The sequence below is a fragment of the Oncorhynchus gorbuscha genome, linkage group LG18 (assembly GCF_021184085.1).
Source record: "Oncorhynchus gorbuscha isolate QuinsamMale2020 ecotype Even-year linkage group LG18, OgorEven_v1.0, whole genome shotgun sequence".
Taxonomy (NCBI): domain Eukaryota; kingdom Metazoa; phylum Chordata; class Actinopteri; order Salmoniformes; family Salmonidae; genus Oncorhynchus; species Oncorhynchus gorbuscha.
Genome location: NC_060190.1, coordinates 49,652,701 through 49,675,102, shown reverse-complemented (window position 1 = coordinate 49,675,102; position 22,402 = coordinate 49,652,701). Strand labels below are relative to the sequence as shown.

Below are 22,402 nucleotides of genomic sequence, written 5' to 3'. Positions count from 1 at the left end.
TCCTCGGGGGAAGTAATGCACTATATGAGGTATGGCAGATTTTCCCTTTGTGACCCACTACCTTTGGTGGAAAGTTGTTTAAAAAGGACACTCTCCCCCAGAGAGGGTCAGATAGTTCCCGAATGAACAGAGAAGGTGTTGGGAGCTAAGGTGGCTGTGGAGGGTAAAATGAAATTAGGTCGTTGAGGAAGGTGAGGTAGATGTGGGGGGTGAGGTGGCTGTGGAGGGTAAAATGAGATTAGGTCGTTGAGGAAGGTGAGGTAGATGTGGGGGGTGAGGTGGCTGTGGAGGGTAAAATGAGATTAGGTCGTTGAGGAAGGTGGGGTAGCTGTGGAGGGTGAGGTGGCTGTGGAGGGTAAAATGAGATTAGGTTGTTGAGGAAGGTGAGGTAGCTATGGAGGGTGAGGTGGCTGTGGAGGGTAAAATGAAATTAGGTCTTTGAGGAAGGTGAGGTAGCTGTGGAGGGTGAGGTGGCTGTGGAGGGTAAAATGAGATTAGGTCGTTGAGGAAGGTGAGGTAGCTATGGAGGGTAAAATGAGATTAGATCGGTGAGGTAGCTATGGAGCGAGAGGTGGAAGGTGAGGTAGCTATGGAGGGTAAAATGAGATTAGATCGGTGAGGAAGGTGAGGTAGCTATGGAGTGTAAAATGAGATTAGATCGGTGAGGTAGCTATGGAGCGAGAGATGGAAGGTGAGGTAGCTATGGAGCGAGAAGTGGAAGGTGAGGTAGCTATGGAGCGAGAAGTGGAAGGTGAGGTAGCTATGGAGCGAGAGGTGGAAGGTGAGGTAGCTATGGAGCGAGAGGTGGAAGGTGAGGTAGCTATGGAGCGAGAGGTGGAAGGTGAGGTAGCTATGGAGCGAGAGGTGGAAGGTGAGGTAGCTATGGAGCGAGAGGTGGAAGGGAGGTAGCTATGGAGCGAGAGGTGGAAGATAGCTATGGAGCGAGAGGTGGAAGGTGGAGGTAGCTATGGAGCGAGAGGTGGAAGGTGATGGAGCGAGAGGTGGAAGCTATGGAGTGAGAGGTGGAAGGGTGGAGGTAGCTATGGAGCGAGAGGTGGAAGGTGAGGTAGCTATGGAGCGAGAGGTGGAAGGTGAGGTAGCTATGGAGCGAGAGGTGGAAGGTGAGGTAGCTATGGAGCGAGAGGTGGAAGGTGAGGTAGCTATGGAGCGAGAGGTGGAAGGAGAGGTAGCTATGGAGCGAGAGGTGGAAGGTGAGAGGGTTGAGAGATGGTTGTGTTTAATTCACCAGCAGAGGCGACGTAACAATGCGCCAATGCAGATCAGTTATGTAGAACATGAAAACATAACAAAAATAGCCTCTGACATACTTACTTACTGTAGGTAACGACGCCAGGACAGCGGAGTCAATCACCACCTTCCGGAGACACCTGAAACCCCACCTCTTTAAGGAATACCTAGGATAGGATAAGTAATCCCTCTCACCCCCCCCCCCCTTTAAGATTTAGATGCACTATTGTAAAGCGACTGTTCCACTGGATGTCATAAGGTGAATGCACCAATTTGTAAGTCGCTCTGGATAAGAGCGTCTGCTAAATGACTTAAATGTAATGTAAATGAGAGGAGAGGAAGAAAACATCACTACTGTCGCCCCCCCTCTCTCTCTCCCCTTCCAGACAGTCTTGCCTATGGGGACTGTTGCTAGTTACATTTTGAGGGATTTGTGTTAATTCCACTGCAAGCCAATAATACAATTAATCCTATAAGCATCCAATCATCAGCGGGCCTTTGTTACCCTACTTCCTGTTTTCTGGCCTCATTCCGGTCAGGAACTCTGATCCTGACATCTGAACCCTCAGCACCATTGCCATCAGTTACAAAACAATCTTATGCACCGCAAAGACCACTGTTCACACCGGTACACCTCCATTGAGAGGTTCAACACGTCCCCGAGTTATTCAATACTTTCATGTCTGAATGTTGTTAAATGCTATTAAATGTTGTTGGTTGGTTGTCCAATAGACAGTACCAGGCGAATATAGACAGAGGCAGGCACAGAAGAGTAGTCCTGTGTTGGCATCAAACATCTGGGGTCATATGGGCATAACCATGCCAATGGAATGCAGACAAGCCTGAATCAGATGCTGGGAGTTCGTATCTGAGCTCTACAGAATTGTATTTTTCCTAGCTCTCCGTTCAAGGTCAGGTTCGGTGACCACTCACGGTTTTACAGACATAGTGAATGATTGTATGTCTCCTTTCAGTGGCCTTGTAAGTCATGACCACAATACAGTCTTACTGTCCTACCAAACAGCTCTCATGTATTGCCATTCACATTAGCCAGCTGAGCTGAAGCCTAGATGTTAGGTTTTAAGGGTTAACCTGGGTATTCAGGTATCAGGGAAGGTTACTCATAAGGTGAGGATTGCTCAGGGAACTACCCCTGCCACATTCACACGTCACAGAGTTCCCCACTCAATACTCATAGATGCTGACTCACACACAGTTACACACACACTGCTGAAATGGGCTGTAGTGGAGCTGGTTGAGAGTTTCAAGTTCCTTGGTGTCCACATCACCAGCGAACTATCATGGTCCAAACACACCAAGACAGTTGTGAAGAAGGCAAGACAAAACCTTTTCGCCCTCAGGGGACTGTAAAGATTTGGCATGGGTCCCCAGTTCCTCAAAAAGTTCTACAGCTGCACCATTGAGAGCATCCTGACTGGTTGCATCACTGCCTGGTATGACAATTGCTCGGCATCTGACCGTATGGCGCTATAGAGGGTAGTGCGTACGGCCCAGTACATCACTGGGGCCAAGCTTCCTGCCATCCAGGACCTATATAATAGGCGTTGTCAGAGGAAAGCCCATAAAATTGTCCGAATCCAGTCACCCAAGACATAGACTGTTCTCTCTGCTCCCACACGGCAAGCTGTACCGGAGCACCAAGACCAAAAGGCTCCTTAACAGCGTCTACCCCCAAGCCATAAGACTGCTGCTGTTTATCATCTATACATAGTTACTTCACCCCTACCTACATGAACATGTTCACCCCTACCTACATCTAACCTGAACCCCCGCACACTGACTCGGTACCGGTATCCCCTGTATATAACCTCGTTGTTGTTATGTTAATGTCTTACTTTTATACTTTTTTTATTACATTTTTTACTTTAGTTTATTTGGTAAATATTTTCTTAACTCTTCTTGACCTCCACTGTTGGTTAAGGGCTCGTAAGTAAGCATTTCAAATGACTTAAATGTAAATGTAAATGTAAGTCTACACTTCTTGTATTCGGCTCATGTGATTAATAAAGTTTGATTTGAAATGGCTCTTCTAGATGCTATGTCATTACAACTATCCCCAGTTCAAAAATGTGTATTTATTTTACCTTTATTTAAGGTAATTAAGAAGAAATTCTTATTTTCAATGACGGCCGAGGAACAGTGGGTTAAACAACAGATTTGTACCTTGGGGATTTGAACTTGCAACCTTTTGATTACAAGTCCAATGCTCTAACCACTAGGCTACCCTGTCACCCCGCCAGTCAATTGTCACCATGTTCAAATAGTTCTCTCTCCTGACACACACACACACACACACACACACACACACACACACACACACACACACACACACACACACACACACACACACACACACACACACACACACACACACACACACACACACGGCATATTGAATTAGCTGATTAAAGTGAGAATCATGTCAACACTGCAGGGCTGGCTGAGGAAGGCTTGTGCTATGCTGAGCTGTGATTGGCTGTTGCTATAACAATGAGGGAGGGGGAGAGAGAGGTAGGGGGCGGAGAGAGAGGCTGATTATAAAACCCTCCATATAGCTCTCTCTTTTCCTCTGGGGATTTTCTCTTCAGTTTTTATTTTTCCTTTTTTCAGGCAGCGGAGTGATTGCATGCAGGAGGACGGAGGGGTTGAGTCGTGCGCTGTCAGAGGGGAAGACTGGAGTTGTTGTCTCTCTCTACCATTCTCGCTCTGGTCTGCGTCTTCTGCCTGCTCCATCAGAATAACATTAAGACACACAGACACACTTGGGAAGTCTTTGGACACCGTGAACAGAAGGAGGGCGGCTTCTGTTTCCTTTAGCAGACAACCTCTTCACTCCTGTAAGTACAACTGTTGCTGCTCTCGGTCTTTATCCCTCCCTCACTCTAGATCTTTCTCTGTATATCTCTCTCTATGTCTCTCTCTCTCTCTGTCTCTCTTGCTTTTCTTTCTATCTATTTCTGTCTCCTTACTTTGTATTTCTATTTATCCCCCCTTTCTCACCCCTTCCCCCCTCCTCAATGTCTCTGTGATTGTGCTGGTCTGGGACATGTCATCCTGACTATGATTGATCAGAACCAAAAAGGTGACATCAGGTTTAGACTGACCCTGGGACAGTTCTAAGGGCATCTTCTCTATTGTGGACTATGCTCTGTTTTTACATATCTGGAACTCTGTGTGTTTAAGTTAATCCTAGTCACTCTGTGTTTGACTCCCGCAGTATTTTATTGTCAGAAATATTATTGTGTGTGTGTGTGTGTGTGTGTGTGTGTGTGTGTGTGTGTGTGTGTGTGTGTGTGTGTGTGTGTGTGTGTGTGTGTGTGTGTGTGTGTGTGTGTGTGTGTGTGTGTGTGTGTGTGTGTGTGTGTGTGTGTGTGTGTGTGTATATACAGTGAGTTCAAAATGTTTTGGGACAGTGACACATTTTCTTTCTGGCTCTGTACTTGAGCACTTTGGAACGATACAATGACTATGAAGTTAAAGTGCAGACTGTCAGCATTAATTTGAGGGTATTTTCAGCAATATCGGGGGAACTGTTTAGAAATTATAGCATTTTTTGTACATAGTCCCTTCATTTTAGGGGACGAAAGGTATTGTGTTCACTTACACAGTAAAGTACCAGCCAGAAGTTTGGACACATCTACTGAAGGGGTTTTCTTTATTTTGACTATTTTCTACATTGTAGAAGAATAGTGAAGACATCAAAACTATGAAATAACACATATGGAATCATGTAGTAACCAAGTGTTAAACAAATCAAAATATATTTTAGATTCTTCAAGGTAGCCACCATTAGCCTTAATGACAGCTTTGCACACTCTTGCCATTCTCTCAACCAGCTTCATGAGGTAGTCACCTGGAATGCATTTCAACAGGTGTGCCTTGTTAAAAGTGAATTTGTGGAATTTCTTTCCTTCTTAATGTGTTTATGCCAATCAGTTGTGTTGTGACAAGGTAGAGGTGATCGACGACATCCGATCCTCGTTTGCTAAGTCAAACAACACCGCTGGTTCTGCTCACACTGCCCTACCCTGTGCTCTGACCTCTTTCTCCCCTCTCTCTCCAGATGAAATCTCGCGTCTTGTGACGGCCGGCCGCCCAACAACCTGCCCGCTCATGACAGCTTTGCACACTCTTGCCATTCTCTCAACCAGCTTCATGAGGTAGTCACCTGGAATGCATTTCAACAGGTGTGCCTTGTAAAAAGTGAATTTGTGGAATTTCTTTCCTTCTTAATGTGTTTATGCCAATCAGTTGTGTTGTGACAAGGTAGAGGTGATATACAATTTCAAGAACTGTCAAGGTTTCTTCATTGCAGTCGCAAAAACCATCAAGCGCTATGATGAAACTGGCTCTCATGAGGACCACAACAGGAAAGGAAGGCCCAGAGACCTCTGCAGCAGAGGATAAAATTAAAGTTAACTGCACCTCAGATTGCAGCCCAGATAAATACTTCACAGAGTTCAAGTAACAGACACATCTCAACATTGACTGTTCAGAGGAGACCGCTGAAGATATTTCTGATGAAACCACTACTAAAGGACACCAATAATAAGAAGAGACTTGGTTGGAAAACGAGCAACGGACATTAGACCAGTGGAAATCTTACCTTTGGTCTGATGAGTCCAAATTTGAGATTTTTGGTTCCAACTGCCGTGTCTTTGTTAGACGCAGAGTAGGTGAACGGATGATCTCTGCATGTGTAGTTCCCACTGTGAAGCATGGAGGAGGAGGTGTGATGGTGTGGGGGTGCTTTGCTGCTGACACTGTAGGTGATTTATTTAGAATTAAAGACACACTTAACCATCATGGCTACCACAGCATTCTGCAGAGATATGCCATCCCATCTGGTTTGCACTTGTGGGACTAACATTAGTTTTTCAACAGGACAATGACCCAAAACACTCCTCCAGGCTGTGTAAGGGCTATTTAACCAAGAAGGAGAGTAATGAAGTGCTGCATCAGATGACCTGGCCTCCAGAAATACCGATCTCAACCCAATTGAGATGGTTTGGGATGAGTTGGACTGCAGAGTGAAGGAAAAGCAGCCAACAAGTGCTCAGCATATGTGGGAACTCCTTCAAGACTGTTGGAAAAGCATTCCTCATGAAGCTGGTTGAGAGAATGCCAAGAGTGTGCAAAGCTGTCATCTAGGCAAAGGGTGGCTACTTTGAAGAATCTCAAATATAAAATATATTTTGATTCGTTTAACTTTTTTGGTTACTACTTGATTCCATATGTTATTTCATAGTTGATGTCTTCACTATTATTCTACATTGTAGCAAATAATAAAATAAAGAAAAACCCTGGAATGAGTAGGTGTGTCTAAACTTAGGACTGCTACTAATATATATATATATATGAACAAAAATAAAAACAAGACAATTTCAAAGATTTTACTGAGTTACAGTTCATATAAGGAAATCAGTCAATTGAAATAAATTTAGTAGACCCTAATCTATGAATTTCACATGACTAAACAGAGGCACAGCCATGGGTGAGCCTGGGAGGACATAGGCCTACCCACTGGGTGGGCCCAACAAAAGGGCTTTATTACAGACAGAAATACTCCTCAGTTTCATCAGCTGTCCGAGTGGCTGGTTTCAGACGATCCCACAGGTGAAGAAGCCGGATGTGGAGGTCCTAGGCTGCATGGTACCTGTGGTCTGCGGTTGTGAGGATGGATGGATGTACTGCCAAATTCTCTAAAAAAGACATTTGGTAGAGAAATTAACATTCATTCATATGGCAACAGCACTGGTGGACATTCCTGCAGTCAGCATTCCAATTGTACACTCCTTCAAAATGTGAGACAACTGTGGCATTGTGTTGTGTGACAAAACTGCACATTTTGGAGTGGCCTTTTATTGTCCCCAGCACACGGTGCACCTGTGTAATGATCATGCTGTTTAATCAGCTTCTTTCTTGATATGCCACACCTGTCAGGTGGATGGATTATCTTGGCAATGGAGAAATATTCACTAACTGGGATGTAAAACACATTTGTGACAGACCACCTCGATTAGGTCTTTTGTAGCTAAATTTGAAACTGTTTTTTTACATTGGATAAAAGTAGAGACTCAGAGCTAGAAAATGGTATATCATACACTGCAGTTGAGGAACAATGGGAAAGTAATTCTGCTTTGAAAGTTCACACCTACTTAAGCCTGAGCCCCACCCATCTCTTTAAGGATTCACATGAGGCTATGTGAATGGCAGGAAGCACCAGTGACTAGATCAATAAAAAAAATCCTTGGTGTCCACATCACCAACAAACTAACATGATTCAAGCAAACCATGAGTCGTGAAGTGGGCACAACAAAACCTATACCCCCTCAGGCGACCAAAAATATTTGTCATGGGTGCTCAGATCATCAAAAGGTTCTACAGCTGCACCATCGAGAGCACCATCGAGAGCATCCTGACAGGTTGCATCACTGCCTGGTATGGCAACTGATCGGCCTCCAACCACAAGGCACTACAGAGTCTAGTGCGAATGGCCCAGTACATCACTGGGGCCAAGCTTCCTGCTATCCAGGACCTCTATACCAGGCAGTGTCAGAGGAAAGCTCTGAAAATGGTCAAAGACTCCAGTCACCCTAGTCATAGACTGTTCTCTCTGCTACCACACGGCAAGCGGTACCGGGAGCGCCAAGTCTAGGTCCAAGAAGCTTCTAAACAACTTCTACCCCCAAGCCATAAGACTCCTGAACATCTAGTCAAATGGCTACCCAGACTATTCACATTGCGCCCCCTCCCCTCTCCACACCACTGCCATTCTCTGTTGTCATGTATACATAGTCACTTTAATGAACTCTACCTACATGTACATACTACGTACTAACCGGTGCCCCCGCACATTGACTCTGTACCGGCACCCCCCTGTATATATTGTTATTTTTTACTGCTCCTCTTTAATTACTTGTTACTTTTATCTCTTATTCTTATCCATATTCTTTTAAACTGCACTGTCGGCTAGGGGCTCGTAGTAAGTAAGCATTTCACCTGTTGTATTCGGCGCATGTGACTAATAAAATATTATTTGACGTGGTAAACACACACTATATCAAACACAATCTATGTTTATTTGTCACATGCACAGGACACAGAAGGTGTAAACGGTGCACTGACTGGTTACTTGCAGAGTAGCAATATCAAAACAGAAAGTGTCCAGGTTAAAACTATTTTATAATTATTAGATGACGGTTACCTGACACCCTTTTCTAAATTGATGGGTCATGTGATGGAAATGCGCTAACCACCCCCCAGCCACATCTAGCTGAGTGGATGGGTCACTATAGTCTAGACATGTACACATGTTCATGAAATATAATAGATGGATGTAATCACCCCCAGACACACCTGGCTAATGTGATGGGTCATGTAATAATAGGGCCAAAGTGGAGTCTTTTGTTTAGATCAAAGAACCGGCATAATCATTGAACCGGCATAATCCAATCCCTGTCGTATGAATCTGCAGGTAGCTAAAGCTCCTGTTAAGTTCAGGGCATCAATGTTGTTGAAAAAAGTAGCAAAACGTGTGTAGTTCTCGATGGCTAACGTTATATCTTTCAAAAACGGCACTGTAGAAAGTACCATCAACACATACTGAACAGCTCATGTTACAGACAGAAGCGAGCTACAAGGCAGACCAACTCTCTAGGTTTATTCCTAGGTTCTGGCCTTTCTAGGGAGGTTTTCCTAGCCACCGTGCCTCTACACCTGCATTGCTTGCTGTTTGGGGTTTTAGGCTGGGTTTCTGTACAGCACTTTGAGATATCAGTTAATGTAAGAAGGGCTTTATAAATACATTTGATTTGATTTGAATCCAAACTCATCTCCCGTCATGTCCGGCACATCCATTATCTCAGCCAATCATGGCTAGCAGGAAGGTTCCTGACATTTTCTGTGGCTAAACCAACTCATATTTTAGCAATTTATTTATATTTATGGATGGAATATAAGATTGTTATTAAGGCTCGTGAAAGATCACATGTTCCAAAAGGAATTTCTTCCCCCCAAAAAGTAATTCTGTTTTGAAAGTTGACAAACTTGTAACCCCACTTTTGAGAAAAAGGCCCTTGAATATTTTGGTACACCTACTGGAGAGCTCTTCTTTGTCTACACAGATTCAGCATTGTTCACACCCTCTTAAGCCAGCCCCACCTACCTCTTTAAGGATTCACATGTGAGGTCAAATGCTAAACAGTGAGTAATGTAGTAAAGATTAAGACTAGTTGGTAAAAGTAGTAGCCAGCGATAAAGAAAAATTCAAGGTAAACAGAAAGTGTCCAGATAAAAAATAAAAAATATTAGATGACACACTTGTCTAACTTGATGGGTCATGTGAAAGAAATGCTATAACCCACAGCCACATCTTGCTAAATGGATGGGTCTCTACAGAAGGTGTAAACGGTACAGCCAAATGGTTACTTGTATATTAGCAATATCAGAAATAGTGTTAATATAAAGAAAAAAAGAACAAGTGTCAATGTCAGTAGAGAAAGAACAACATAATATACAGTATGTACAAGAACAACATAATATACAGTATGTACAAGAACAATATCAGTGATAGATGAGGTAGTTATATGCATACAATCAGAGGTAAAGTGGCTGAGCAGCAGGATAAAAAACATAGTAGCAGAAACGTATGGCATGTGTGTGTTAGGAGAGAGTCATGTGAATAGAGGCACTGCAGATAGTGCTGCTGACTGAGAACTCGCCCCCAGTGAACTGGTACGTCCGAACCACAAATGAACAAGGGAATCTACATTTGGAGAGCCTGTTTCTGTCATGCCCTTGACTGTGGTGCAGGGCATGTGATGTCCATAGCATCTTCGTCGCAAAATTCCCTGATCTTCTCAAAAATATAAGTTTGTCTAGCTTTGTCCTGTCCAGGTGGTGCTTGTACAGGCAGACCATCTATGAGAGGAAGGATGTCAGCGTTGCGCAGCAGCTGAAACCTGGTCCCTTCTAAGTCCGAACCCTCCTTGGAAACAATAACACCAGGCTCCAGAGCATCAAAGCTGTAAAACAGGAAATAACAAAGAAAATGCAAGACATTACAACCTTGCATAACATCAATTCACCTCCAAAGTTTAGATACGAATAATAACCTCATACAATGCAATGAAAATTATATTCACCTGAAGTCCTGGTACTGCTTGATCTGTGTTAGCAGCCTGAAGTATGGAGTCAGGTGTTGTTGCCAACCATAACTTTCCACCAGCACCGTACCATCCTCCAGTCCAACCAGCTGTGGGATGTTGACCCCTGTCACAGTGCTGTCCTTCCACATTGATCATGAGGAAGGTGAGGGATCAGCCCCGAACTACACGGCAGGACCTGGTCAATGACCTGAAGAGAGCTGGGACCACAGTCTCAAAGAAAACCATTAGTAACACACTACACCGTCATGGATTAAAATCCTGCAGCGCACGCAGGGTCCCCCTGCTCAAGCCAGCGCATGTCCAGGCCGGTCTGAAGTTTGCCAATGACCATCTGGATGATCCAGAGGAGGAATGGGAGAAGGTCATGTGGTCTGATGAGACAAAAATAGAGCTTTTTGGTCTAAACTCCACTCGCCGTGTTTGGAGGAAGAAGAAGCATGAGTACAACCCCAAGAACACCATCCCAACCGTGAAGCATGGAGGTGAAAACATCATTCTTTGGGGATGCTTTTTGTTTTAGATTCCGTCTCTCACAGTTGAAGTGTAACTATGATAAAAATTACAGACCTCTACATGCTTTCTAAGTAGGGAAACCTGCAAAATCGGCAGTGTATCAAATACTTGTTCTCCCCACTGTGTGTGTGTGTGTGTGTGTGTGTGTGTGTGTGTGTGTGTGTGTGTGTGTGTGTGTGTGTGTGTGTGTGTGTGTGTGTGTGTGTGTGTGTGTGTGTGTGTGTGTGTGTATATATATAGTGTGTGTGCATCTATCCATCTATGTCCTTAATCAGTATAAAGGAGGACATATTGCTTACTTGTTGAGTAAAATCAAAGCTGTAATACATCCTGATGTCTTTGCTTATTGGTTCAGTAGGGACCCCCAGAGACAACTGCACGTCTTGACAGGTGGTCTTGCAGTCAGCAACCATCTTCTGGTAGACAGACCGGTCACTCTGAACAAGTGCTTGCTTGGACCAGCTCTCTTTTTGATTGGAGCCGTTAGACCATTCTCCTTGTATGACTGGTGGAGGAGAGTGAAACATGTTCTACTGATGCTAAAAGACAAATTCCAGATACAAATATTTTAGCATTATTATACAATAGAGAGCCGTAATCACTGTCGGACACACCTGGCTAACTTGATAGGCCATGGGATCATCTGGCGAAGTGGAGTCTTTTGTTTTAGACATGTAGCTAGCAAGCTAAACAATTAACCAAAATCCCAATCCATAGAGTATTAGCAATACAAACCGATTGCCATAGCTAGTTAAAGTTAACAAAATAGGTTCAATGGCAGCTAGTTAGCTAGCTAACATAAGGCTATAACTAGCAATGCAAATGGCTTTGAGAAAGTTACTCCACAGATCATACACGTAATGTTAGCTAGCGAGCCAGCCAACTAACATCAGCTAGCTTGCTAACAGTAAGCTTTAACTTTCCAATGAAAACAACTTTCTGACAAAATTAGAAACGTATAACATCTGAAACTGTAGCTAGACTCTTGCCCGTATACATGAATGAACTCTTCACAACAGACTGCAACCCCTTTCATTAAATAACACGTCCTGTGTCGTTTCCATTTTGTTTGTACAGCTTGCTTGGTCATTGTGTCATGTCACTCTGGTTCACATTGTCTGATTCATTTTCAGGGTCAGAGAGAGCCTGCATGAGTCGGTCGTCCTCCTGAAAGTAGTACATCAGAAGTTCTTCCCATTGATAGCGGGAAGCGCCTGATAAGCACCTAGACATATAGCGGCCTAGACATGTAGCGCTATCGACTAACCTGATAGTTCAGGACAGCAATGTTATTGAGAGCAGTAACAACACATTTGCACTTCTCCATGGCTAACATATCTTTAGAAAAAAATTCAGTTTAAAGGATTATCTACTCATAACGAGCATCTCATTATATAGACAGAAGATGCTATACAGCAGACCAATCCAAAACTCATCTCCCGCCGTATCCAGCCCATTCATTATCTCAGCCAGTCATGGCTAGCGGAAAGGTTCTTGTCTTTTTCTGTGGCTAAACCAACTAGGCTTGTAATGTAACAACTTCACTCGTATTTACAGATGGCATGCAGGTTTGTTAAGGCACATGTGTAATGGTTTTCTTCTGGTGAAAGAGAGGCGGACCAAAATGCAGCGTGGTGGTTATTCATGTTTAATTTATAAAGACACTACATGAATAAACTAACAAAAACAATAAACGTGCGAAAACCTAAACAGCCCTATCTGGTGCAAACACAGAGACAGGAACAATCACCCACAAAACCCAACACAAAACAGGCTACCTAAATATGGTTCCCAATCAGAGACAATGACTAACACCTGCCTCTGATTGAGAACCATATCAGGCCAAACATAGAGATAGACAAGCCAGACACACAACATAGAATGCCCACCCAGCTCACGTCCTGACCAACACTAAAACAAGGAAAACACATACGAACGATGGTCAGAACGTGACAGACCCCCCCCCCCCCAAGGTGCAGACTCCGAACGCACAACCTAAACCTATAAGGGAGGGTCTGGGTGGGCATCTGTCCGCGGTGGCCGCTCTGGCGCTGGACGTGGACCCTACTCCATAATTGTCCTAGTCCACCTCCTTAGCGTCCCTTGAGTGGCGACCCTCGCCGCTAACCTTGGCCTAAGAAACCTAACAACGGGCCCCACTGGACTGAGGGGCAGCTCCGGACTGAGGGGCAGCTCCGGACTGAGGGGCAGCTCCGGACTGAGGGGAAGCTCGGGACTGAGGGGAAGCTCGGGACTGAGGGGCAGCTCGGGACTGAGGGGAAGCTCGGGACTGAGGGGAAGCTCGGGACTGAGGGGAAGCTCGGGACTGAGGGGAAGCTCGGGACTGAGAGGAAGCTCGGGACTGAGAGGAAGCTCAGGCAGGTTGATGGATCTAGCAGATCCTGGCTGGCTGGTGGTTCCGGCAGATCCTGGCTGACTGGCGGATCCTGGCCGACTGGCGGATCCTGGCCGACTGGCGGATCCTGGCCGACTGGCGGATCTGGCGGATCCTGGCGGATCTGGCGGATCCTGGCTGACTGGCGGATCCTGGCAGACTGGCGGATCCTGGCAGACTGGCGGATCCTGGCAGACTGGCGGATCCTGGCAGACTGGCGGATCCTGGCAGACTGGCGGATCCTGGCAGACTGGCGGATCCTGGCAGACTGGCGGATCCGGGCAGACTGGCGGATCCGGGCAGACTGGCGGCACTGGGCAGACTGGCGGCACTGGGCAGACTGGCGGCACTGGGCAGACTGGCGGCGCTGGGCAGACTGGCGGCGCTGGGCAGACTGGCGGCACTGGCGGCGCTGGGCAGACTGGCGGCACTGGCGGCGCTGGGCAGACTGGCGGCACTGGCGGCGCTGGGCAGACTGGCGGCACTGGCGGCGCTGGGCAGACTGGCAGCACTGGCAGCGCTGGGCAGACTGGTAGCTCAGACGGCGCTGGGCAGACTGGTAGCTCAGATGGCGCTGGGCAGACTGGCGGCACTGGGCAGACTGGTAGCTCAGACGGCGCTGGGCAGACGGGAAGCTCCGGCAACGCTGGAGAAGAAGGCTCTGGCAGTGCTGGACTGAGGAGCACTGGCGCCTCTGGAATGAGGGGCGGGAGCTCTGACAGCGCCGGACAGGCGGGAGACTCTGGCTGCGCTGGAGAGGAGGAAGGCTCCGGCAGCGCTGGACAGGCGGGACACACTGTAGGCCTGATGCGTGGTGCTGGCACTGGTGGTACTGGGCCGAGGACACGCACAGGAAGCCTGGTGCGGGGAGCTGCCACCGGAGGGCTGGTGTGTGGAGGTGGCACTGGATGGACCGGACCGTGAAGGCGTACTGGAGATCTTGAGAGCAGGGCTGGCACTAACCGCCCTGGCTGGATCTTCACCCTAGCCCGGCAGATGTGGGAAGCTGGGATGTAGCGCACCGGGCTAAGCACGCGTACTGGGGACACCGTGCGATCCACCGCATAACACGGTGCCTGACCAGCACCACGGTCGCCACGGTTAGCACTGCTAAGAGCACTGTAGTGCTGAGATGGCACAGGACGTGCAAGGCTAGACAGATGCACAGGAGGCCTGGTGCGTGAGGCTGGCACAGTCTTCATCAGACAACTAGCACACACCTCAGGACGAGTATGGAGAGCTGACCCAGGTGTCATCAAATCCTCGACACGCTCCATCGGGCGAATTCTGTGTCTCATGCACCAACACAGCCACTCCCTCATATCTCTCTCCTCCAATCTCCCCATTAACTCCTTCACAGTCTCTGCTTCGCTCACCTCCAACACTGACTCTGGTTCTGGTTTCCTCCTTGGCTCCTTACGATAAACAGGGGGAGTTGGCTCAGGTCTGACTCCTGACTCTGCCACACTCTCCCTGTACCCCCCCCAATACATTTTTGGGGCTGACTCTCGGGCTTCCATCTGCTCTGCCGTGCTAGCTCGTCATAATGCCGCCTCTCTGCTTTTGCTGCCTCCAGCTCGGCTTTGGGGCGACAATATTCCCCTGGCTCTGCCCAGGGTCCTTTCCCGTCTAGAATCTCCATCCAAATCCATTTATCCAAGTAGTGCAACCTCTCCCACTGCAGCTGCTGCTACCCCTGCAGCTGCTGCCTCTGTTGCCTCTCCTGCTGCTGCTTTTGCTGTTGCCCATCACCACGCCGCTTGGTCCTGTTGTGGTGGGTGATTCTGTAACGTTTTTTTCTGGTGAAAGAGAGGTGGACCAAAATGCAGCGTGGTGGTTATTCATGTTTCATTTATAAAGACACTATACATGAATAAACTAACAAAAACAATAAACGTGCGAAAACCTAAACAGCCCTATCTGGTGCAAACACAGAGACAGGAACAATCACCCAAAAAAACCAACACAAAACAGGCTACCTAAATATGGTTCCCAATCAGAGACAATGACTAACACCTGCCTCTGATTGAGAACCATATCAGGCCAAACATAGAAATAGACAAACCAGACACACAACATAGAATGCCCACCCAGCTCACGTCCTGACCAACACTAAAACAAGGAAAACACATACGAACGATGGTCAGAACGTGACAACATGAAAGTTCAAATGTTGAAGAAGGCATTTCTGATAAAAAATAAATGTTCAAATGCCTCTCCTGTGATGGTAGTGACTTGCGACATATGCCTAGTTTGCTGAAATGAGTCACATTTGTGCATAACATTTGAGATACATTTTGGGGGGTTTGATTGAAAACTTTCTGGGATCTTTTACTTCATCACATGAAACATGGGACCATCGCATTACATGTTGCGTTTATATTTTTGATCAGTATATATACATACAGTACATACTAACTCGTGGAGGCCATGGGTGTTCAGTGGCATGTGTATGATGTGCCACTCAAACCACCTCGCTGGCCGGATTGAATGGGCCTGCTGGCCGTATGTTTGACACCCCTGCTGTAGAGTGTGTGTGACGTGTGCATGCTGCCATGATTGGCTGCTCTGTGCCAGGAATGGAGTTTGCCCAGTGTTCATTGGCTGTGTGTATGTGTGTCACCTGCACTGACTCTGATTACAAGCAGGCAGATGATTTGTGTCATGTTGGGTTGTATGGGGCACATTACACTATTTATATAACTCACGTCCTATTGTTGGCTCTGACTCATCGAACACCCTCAAACCCGTTTTTAATCATGTTAATATGAAGCAAGAGCCACGGCATAGAGAAACAATGGGCCTGGATTCATCAAAAAAATACCACGGATATAAATATACTCACTGGGAATACAATCAAGCCCAGATTTATACACACATGCTAAGCCACACACCAAGCTGGTATCATTGTGTGTGCGGAAAAGCGTGTGTGTTTCAGTCAAACTTCTCACCTCTCCCACTACAAGATGTCCAGGCTCGAAAGTGATTCCCTTGGTGTGAGGGGAGGGAGGGAGGGAGAAGACTGATCTGTTTCCCAAAACCATCGTTATTAACACTCGTAATCTTTTATTTATTTATTTCACCTTTATTTAACCAGGTAGGCTAGTTGAGAACAAGTTCTCATTTGCAACTGCGACCTGGCCAAGATAAAGCGTAGCAATTCGACACATACAACAACACAGAGTTACACATGGAATAAACATAACATATAGAATAATATAATTTATGCTATGAAATCCTGAGAATGTATTAGGGCAATTCCCCCTCATATCAAATAGCTGGCAAAACAATCCAAGCAATGATCGCATGGCCTATGCCCCCATGGAGGCAGAGCTGCTGCTGCTAGCAGACACTAATGGGCAGAGAAGTAAGTAACTGAACAGCTGGTTTTGAACTATATCTTTTTTCAACGGGAAAATGTACACATTTACCACACTTTTATGAGCATTTAAAACATAATGGTGGGGCGCCACCCTTAACACCCTAATTGGTGGGCAGCCGCTGATTGAAATACATTTCATGTTCAATCAGTTGAGTTCTATTTTGCTACTTGTAGGCTACTGTCTGTAATTTGTCTCAATATACTTCATGATGTGTAACAACATGTGAATAATAATGTGCCAAATCTTGATTTAGGGTAAGCATTAGAATAACCAGCTTCAATATTTGCAGCCATAGATGATATCTTTCCAGGAGATGATCCGTCATCAGTATTGTGGAATGATTCTAAAGTTAAGGTAAGCTTTCAATGGAGAAAGCTGATCCGAGCGCAGCTTGCCTTTCTTTTCATCCCATCAGCATCGACACATGCCCCAAAGACACATATAGCGAACGTTCTCTCTGGGTGGTGTTTTGGGAAACGAATGTTACATTTTTGCCTGTTGTAGGAAAGATGCTGTGTTAAAACACTAGTAAGCCTAAGTTCCATCGCTATCGGGAAACCGGGCCCAGGTGTCTAAGCCACGGTCAGTCTGACATTATCAACCAACTCAGTGGAACTGTGATCAAACACCATGCTAAATCCAGTGATCTCTCCCTCACTCTCCTGGGGGTGTGCTTGAGGTTAGAGGAGGAAGGGGAATACCCGCACACTGTTTAGATGGTGTGCTTGAGGTTAGAGGAGGAAGGGGAATACCTGCACACTGTTTAGATGGTGTGCTTGAGGTTAGAGGAGGAAGGGGAATACCTGCACACTGTTTAGATACAACAGAGACACTAATGCAGCTCTACAGGAACAGTCAGCACATATGAGCTTTCATGAAAGACACATAATAGCCTTAACCCTTACACCACCCCCCCCCCAAGCTGGAGCACGTCATGTTCTCCTCAGAGGCCCCGGCAGAGACAGATCAGGTATGCTGCTCATAACAACAGCCATGTAATTCACATAACCCTTGCAGTCTGCATGGGGTCAACTTTATTCCAGAACAATCAGTCATTTATACCTGAAAGCTACAGTGTTTTCACAGAAACCATCCGCCTGATGTCTTCTGCCTTGAGAAAAATATGTCTTAATCCGATGAGGTGTTTTCACATTTTCACATCCAGACACATAGTTTATAGTAAGAGCTTCTAGTCTTCCAGCTTTATAGTCATGTTCAGTGACTTCTAATGAGATGCACACAGAAACTTATCTGAGGCAACAAATTCTCCACAATGATCATTGCAGTGACTTCTTCATCTTTGGCACTCTTGCACAATCACCCTTTTTGAAAATAAGGATCTTTGTGCCAATTGTCTCTTTCTGTTTTTTTCCCCCCTCTGAGTGGTGAAGTGAACTCTGCCTGCTGGTCTGGTAGACTGTATTCTAATCTGGCTGGCTGTTCTGAGGTAGTCTGATGAGGTGATTTTAGATAATTGCCAGCTTGGTTCTCCAGAAGCTAACTCTAGCTGGGTAAGAGCTCATTAAAGACACTGGTTGTGTCCGAATACGCATCCTACATACTTAAACCGCACACTATTTATCACGTACTGTTTAGTCAAAAGTATGCAGTATGCCATGGCGGTAATGAAGTATGGGCTCCTAATTGGCTGAGTAGGTGGGATTTTTCCAAATTCAACAAACATGTAGTTGTTGAACCAGCCAAATAATAAAGTCTGAATTGAATAGGAATGGATCTATAGGCCTACTCAGGTTGGTTATAGGCAGACTATCACATTTGACATACAGTGCCTTCAGAAGGTATTCATACCCCTTGACTTATGCCACATTCTGCTGTTATACTGCCTGAATTCAAAATGTATTCAATTGTTGTTTTTTCACCCATCTATAAACAGTACCCCATAATGACAAAGTGAAAACATGTTTATAGAAATGTTTGCATATTTATTGAAAATGAAATTCAGAAATATCTAATATATACTGAACAAAAATATAAATGCAATATGCAACAATTTCAAAGATTTTACTGAATAACAGTTCATATATGGAAATCAGTAAATAAATTAATTAGGCCCTAATCTATGGATTTGATGTGACTGGGAATACAGATATGCATCTGTTGGTCACAGATACCTTTAAAAACAAAAAGGTAGGGGTGTGGATCAGAAAACCAGTCAGTATTTGGTTCGACTGCCATTTGCTTCATGCAGCATGACACTCCTTTGCATAGAGTTGATTAGGCTGTTGATTGTGGCCTGTGGGATGTTGTCACTCCTCTTCAATGGCTGTGCAAAGTTGCTAGGTATTGGCTGGAACTGGAACATGCTGTCGTATATGAGTATTTACACCCGAGTCAATACATGTTAGAATCACCTTTGGCAGCGATTACAGCTGTTTAGTCTTTCTGGGTAAGTCTCTAAGAGCTTTGCACACCTGGATTGTACACATTTGCACATTATTATTTAAAAAAAATGCTTCAAGCTCTGTCAAGTTAGTTGTTGATTATTACTAGAATGCCATTTTCAAGTCTTCCTATAGATTTTCCAGCTGATTTAAATCAAAACTGTAACTAGGCCACTCAGGAACATTCAATGCTGTCTTGGTAAGCAATTTCAGTGTACATTTGTCCATGTGTTTTGGGTTAATGTCCTGCTGAAAGGTGAATTTGTCTCCTAATGTCTGTTGGAAAGCAGATTGAACCAGGTTCACTCTAGGATTTTGCCTGTGCTTAGCTCTATTCCATTTATTTTTATCCTAGAAAACTCCCTAGTACTTGCCAATGACATACTTACCCATAACATGATGCAGCCACCACCATGCTTACAAATATGAGGTGGTACTCAGTCATGTGTTGTGTTTGCCCCTAAACATGCCTCGAACATGTATTCAGGACAAAGTTCATTTATTTGACAATTTGGCCTATGCCTGCCTCTGGTGGCTCTGCAATTGCATCACACCCTCCTTATGGAGCCTCCGACGACATTTTCTAATCAAGCATAAACTGTCTTTTAGCCCTAGCACTGAAACCTGTAGTGGCGGTCACTCCTCAACCATGATATGAGTAATGGTGATTTTTTTGGTTTGAGGCACAGACGTATGGGCGAAAGGCCAGCTGTCAGCACTAACCTTCTCTGGCCTCTATTTCTCTCACACACACACACACACACACACACACACACACACACACACAGAGTTAGATTATTGATTGTGAGAGAGCTGGGGGACAGATCGTAACAGGCAATTTGAGAGTACTCTGACATAAGGGCCAGATAAAACCATCAACAGAGCCAATGCGTCGCCACTCAGCTGTCCAGGACATGATTACTTCACTACAACTGATCACATTCAAATGGTCAGGCCCGGTGACATCATCAATGACAATCAGTACCGTTTAGATGGCCAGGTTGTGACATCATGAATAATTTATGAAAGAGAACTGTTCAGCTCACTTAAGGCATTCCCACTGCCAGCCATTGTTATATTTGGGTCATTGTTTATTTTTTTTAACCATTATGATAACATTATGCCACCAGTAGGATTATTAACACCAATGATGGTAACACTAATCTATCTTGAGTTCATGGCTCAACTTACCCCAAGGCAAACATTGACTATATTAGCCAACACAGCTACAATGATGCACTTTCATGCTAGGTTTAGGACCTCATATTGTAGCTTATAGAGACCAACTGATCTACTTTGATTGAGATACAAGCATCATGAAACCTATAATGCAATAAATTCCTTTGACATTGTGAAAATCATTTTTGAAACTAACTTGATTACCACTTTTTCTATGTGGTTTCTTCTTTCAGACTCCAAGAAATGATGACCTCTTCCTAAATCGTTGGTCACATTAATAATTGTGTGTATGATTTCCTAGAAACAAAGGGTGGCTCAAATAACCCTTTGGCTCAACTTGTCCCACTCTCCCCTAGTTGGAATTCAAGCACACTGCTGAACATAACACGGACACACGGACACAACATCACACCCAACTGTGTGTGTGTGTGTGTGTGTGTGGGCTTCAGAGACATACTACTCATGATGACATCCCTAACATGTTCTTATCTGCTCTCTCCTGTGTGTGTGTGTGTGCTTCAGAGCCATACTACTCATGATGACATACCTAACATGTTCTTATCTGCTCTCCTGTGTGTGTGTGTGTGTGTGTGTGTGTGTGTGTGTGTGTGTGATGACATCCCTAACATGTTCTTATCTGCTCTCTCCTGTGTGTGTGTGTGTGTGTGTTTCAGAGCCATACTACTCATGATGACATCCCTAACATGTTCTTATCTGCTCTCTCCTGTGTGTGTGTGTGTGTGTGATCCATGTGTCATGATGACATCCCTAACATGTTCTTATCTGCTCTCTCCTGTGTGTGTGTGTGTGTGTGTGTGTGTGTGTGTGTGTTTCAGAGCCATACTACTCATGATGACATACCTAACATGTTCTTATCTGCTCTCTCCTGTGTGTGTGTGTGTGTGTGTGTGTGTGTGTGTGTGTGTGTGTGTGTGTGTGTGTGTGTGTGTGTGTGTGTGTGTGTGTGTTTCAGAGCCATACTACTCATGATGACATCCCTAACATGTTCTTATCTGCTCTCTCCTGTGTGTGGTGGGACAGACAGATTGACAGATGTTGAATCTAAAGGTCCTATTCCCACTATTGAATAATGCAACCAAACCATACTACACTCTTGAATAATGCAAGAATTCACAAGCATGTGCAGACAATTAAAGGGTTTATCTCCTCGTCTGTAGGTTACACTCATTGCCTTTCAGCTTCAAGACAAAATTACAGTTGCTAATAGCAGTCTTCATCAAGTAACAATAGACTAGACTATTAACCCTCTCATAAGAATATAAAAGTACAGTAAGCCTACCATACAACATTACAAGCTTCATTTTTATCAACATCATGCAAATTATTGTGGTAAAAGCAAATTGTGATCATTAGTGAATTCATTGCCACAAGCTGTTTTATATGGAAGCTCATACCTGCCACAAAAAAAAATGTACTCATGATTTGTCAACGTGCACAATTAGTCTGATCAACTGTAACCTACTGTTAACCACAGCTGCAGGTAGTCTAGAGAAACCACCTGGACCTGGCCAGGGCAAATGTAACGTCATATTTTTATAGCCTAAGCTATGTATTTATAGCTTAACCTGTTACTCCTACCCCCTACTTTTTCAAACATTCTGTTAAAAATCGCGCAACATTTCAGCGCCCTGCTACTCATGCCAGGAATATAGTATATGCATATGATTAGTATGTGTGGATAGAAAACACTCAGACGTTTAGAAAACTGGTTAAATCACGGCTGTGACTATAACAGAACATGCGTTTCATTGAAAAGCGCAGGAAAATCTGATCACTGAAAATGGGAAAATATATCCATGCGCCACTAGAATCCATTGTTGAATGTGATCCACATTAAATGGGGCCGAGGTTGCAATACCTACAGCTTCCACACGATGTCAACAGTCTTGTCATTTGCCTACGATTTGTTTCTTGGTCAAACGGACACAAGGTAGCGCCTTTCTTCCGGTCTCCGACCGGATATTTTGGTTGAGATTTACCCGGACATTATTTCCAGACGTACAGCTATAGAATATACATCGCCTCGTGATCAATTTGATCGCTTATTAACATTTACTAATACCTAAAGTT

The 22,402-nt window shown here is 44.9% G+C and overlaps 1 protein-coding gene across 2 annotated transcripts in view; it reads left to right on the top strand.

The window, feature by feature from the left end:
• The first annotated feature begins 3,852 nt into the window (after window positions 1-3,852).
• Window positions 3,853-22,402, top strand: part of LOC124002412 (cyclin-dependent kinase 18-like) — a 62,304-nt gene continuing 43,754 nt past the window's right edge. The window contains exon 1 of one of the 2 annotated variants that reach the window (XM_046309777.1): window positions 3,853-4,106. In XM_046309777.1, the coding sequence (XP_046165733.1) occupies window positions 3,896-4,106 (211 nt within the window). In that variant the 5' untranslated portion in view covers window positions 3,853-3,895. The remainder of the gene's footprint in view (window positions 4,107-22,402) is intronic. The other variant, XM_046309778.1, reaches the window with a different exon arrangement.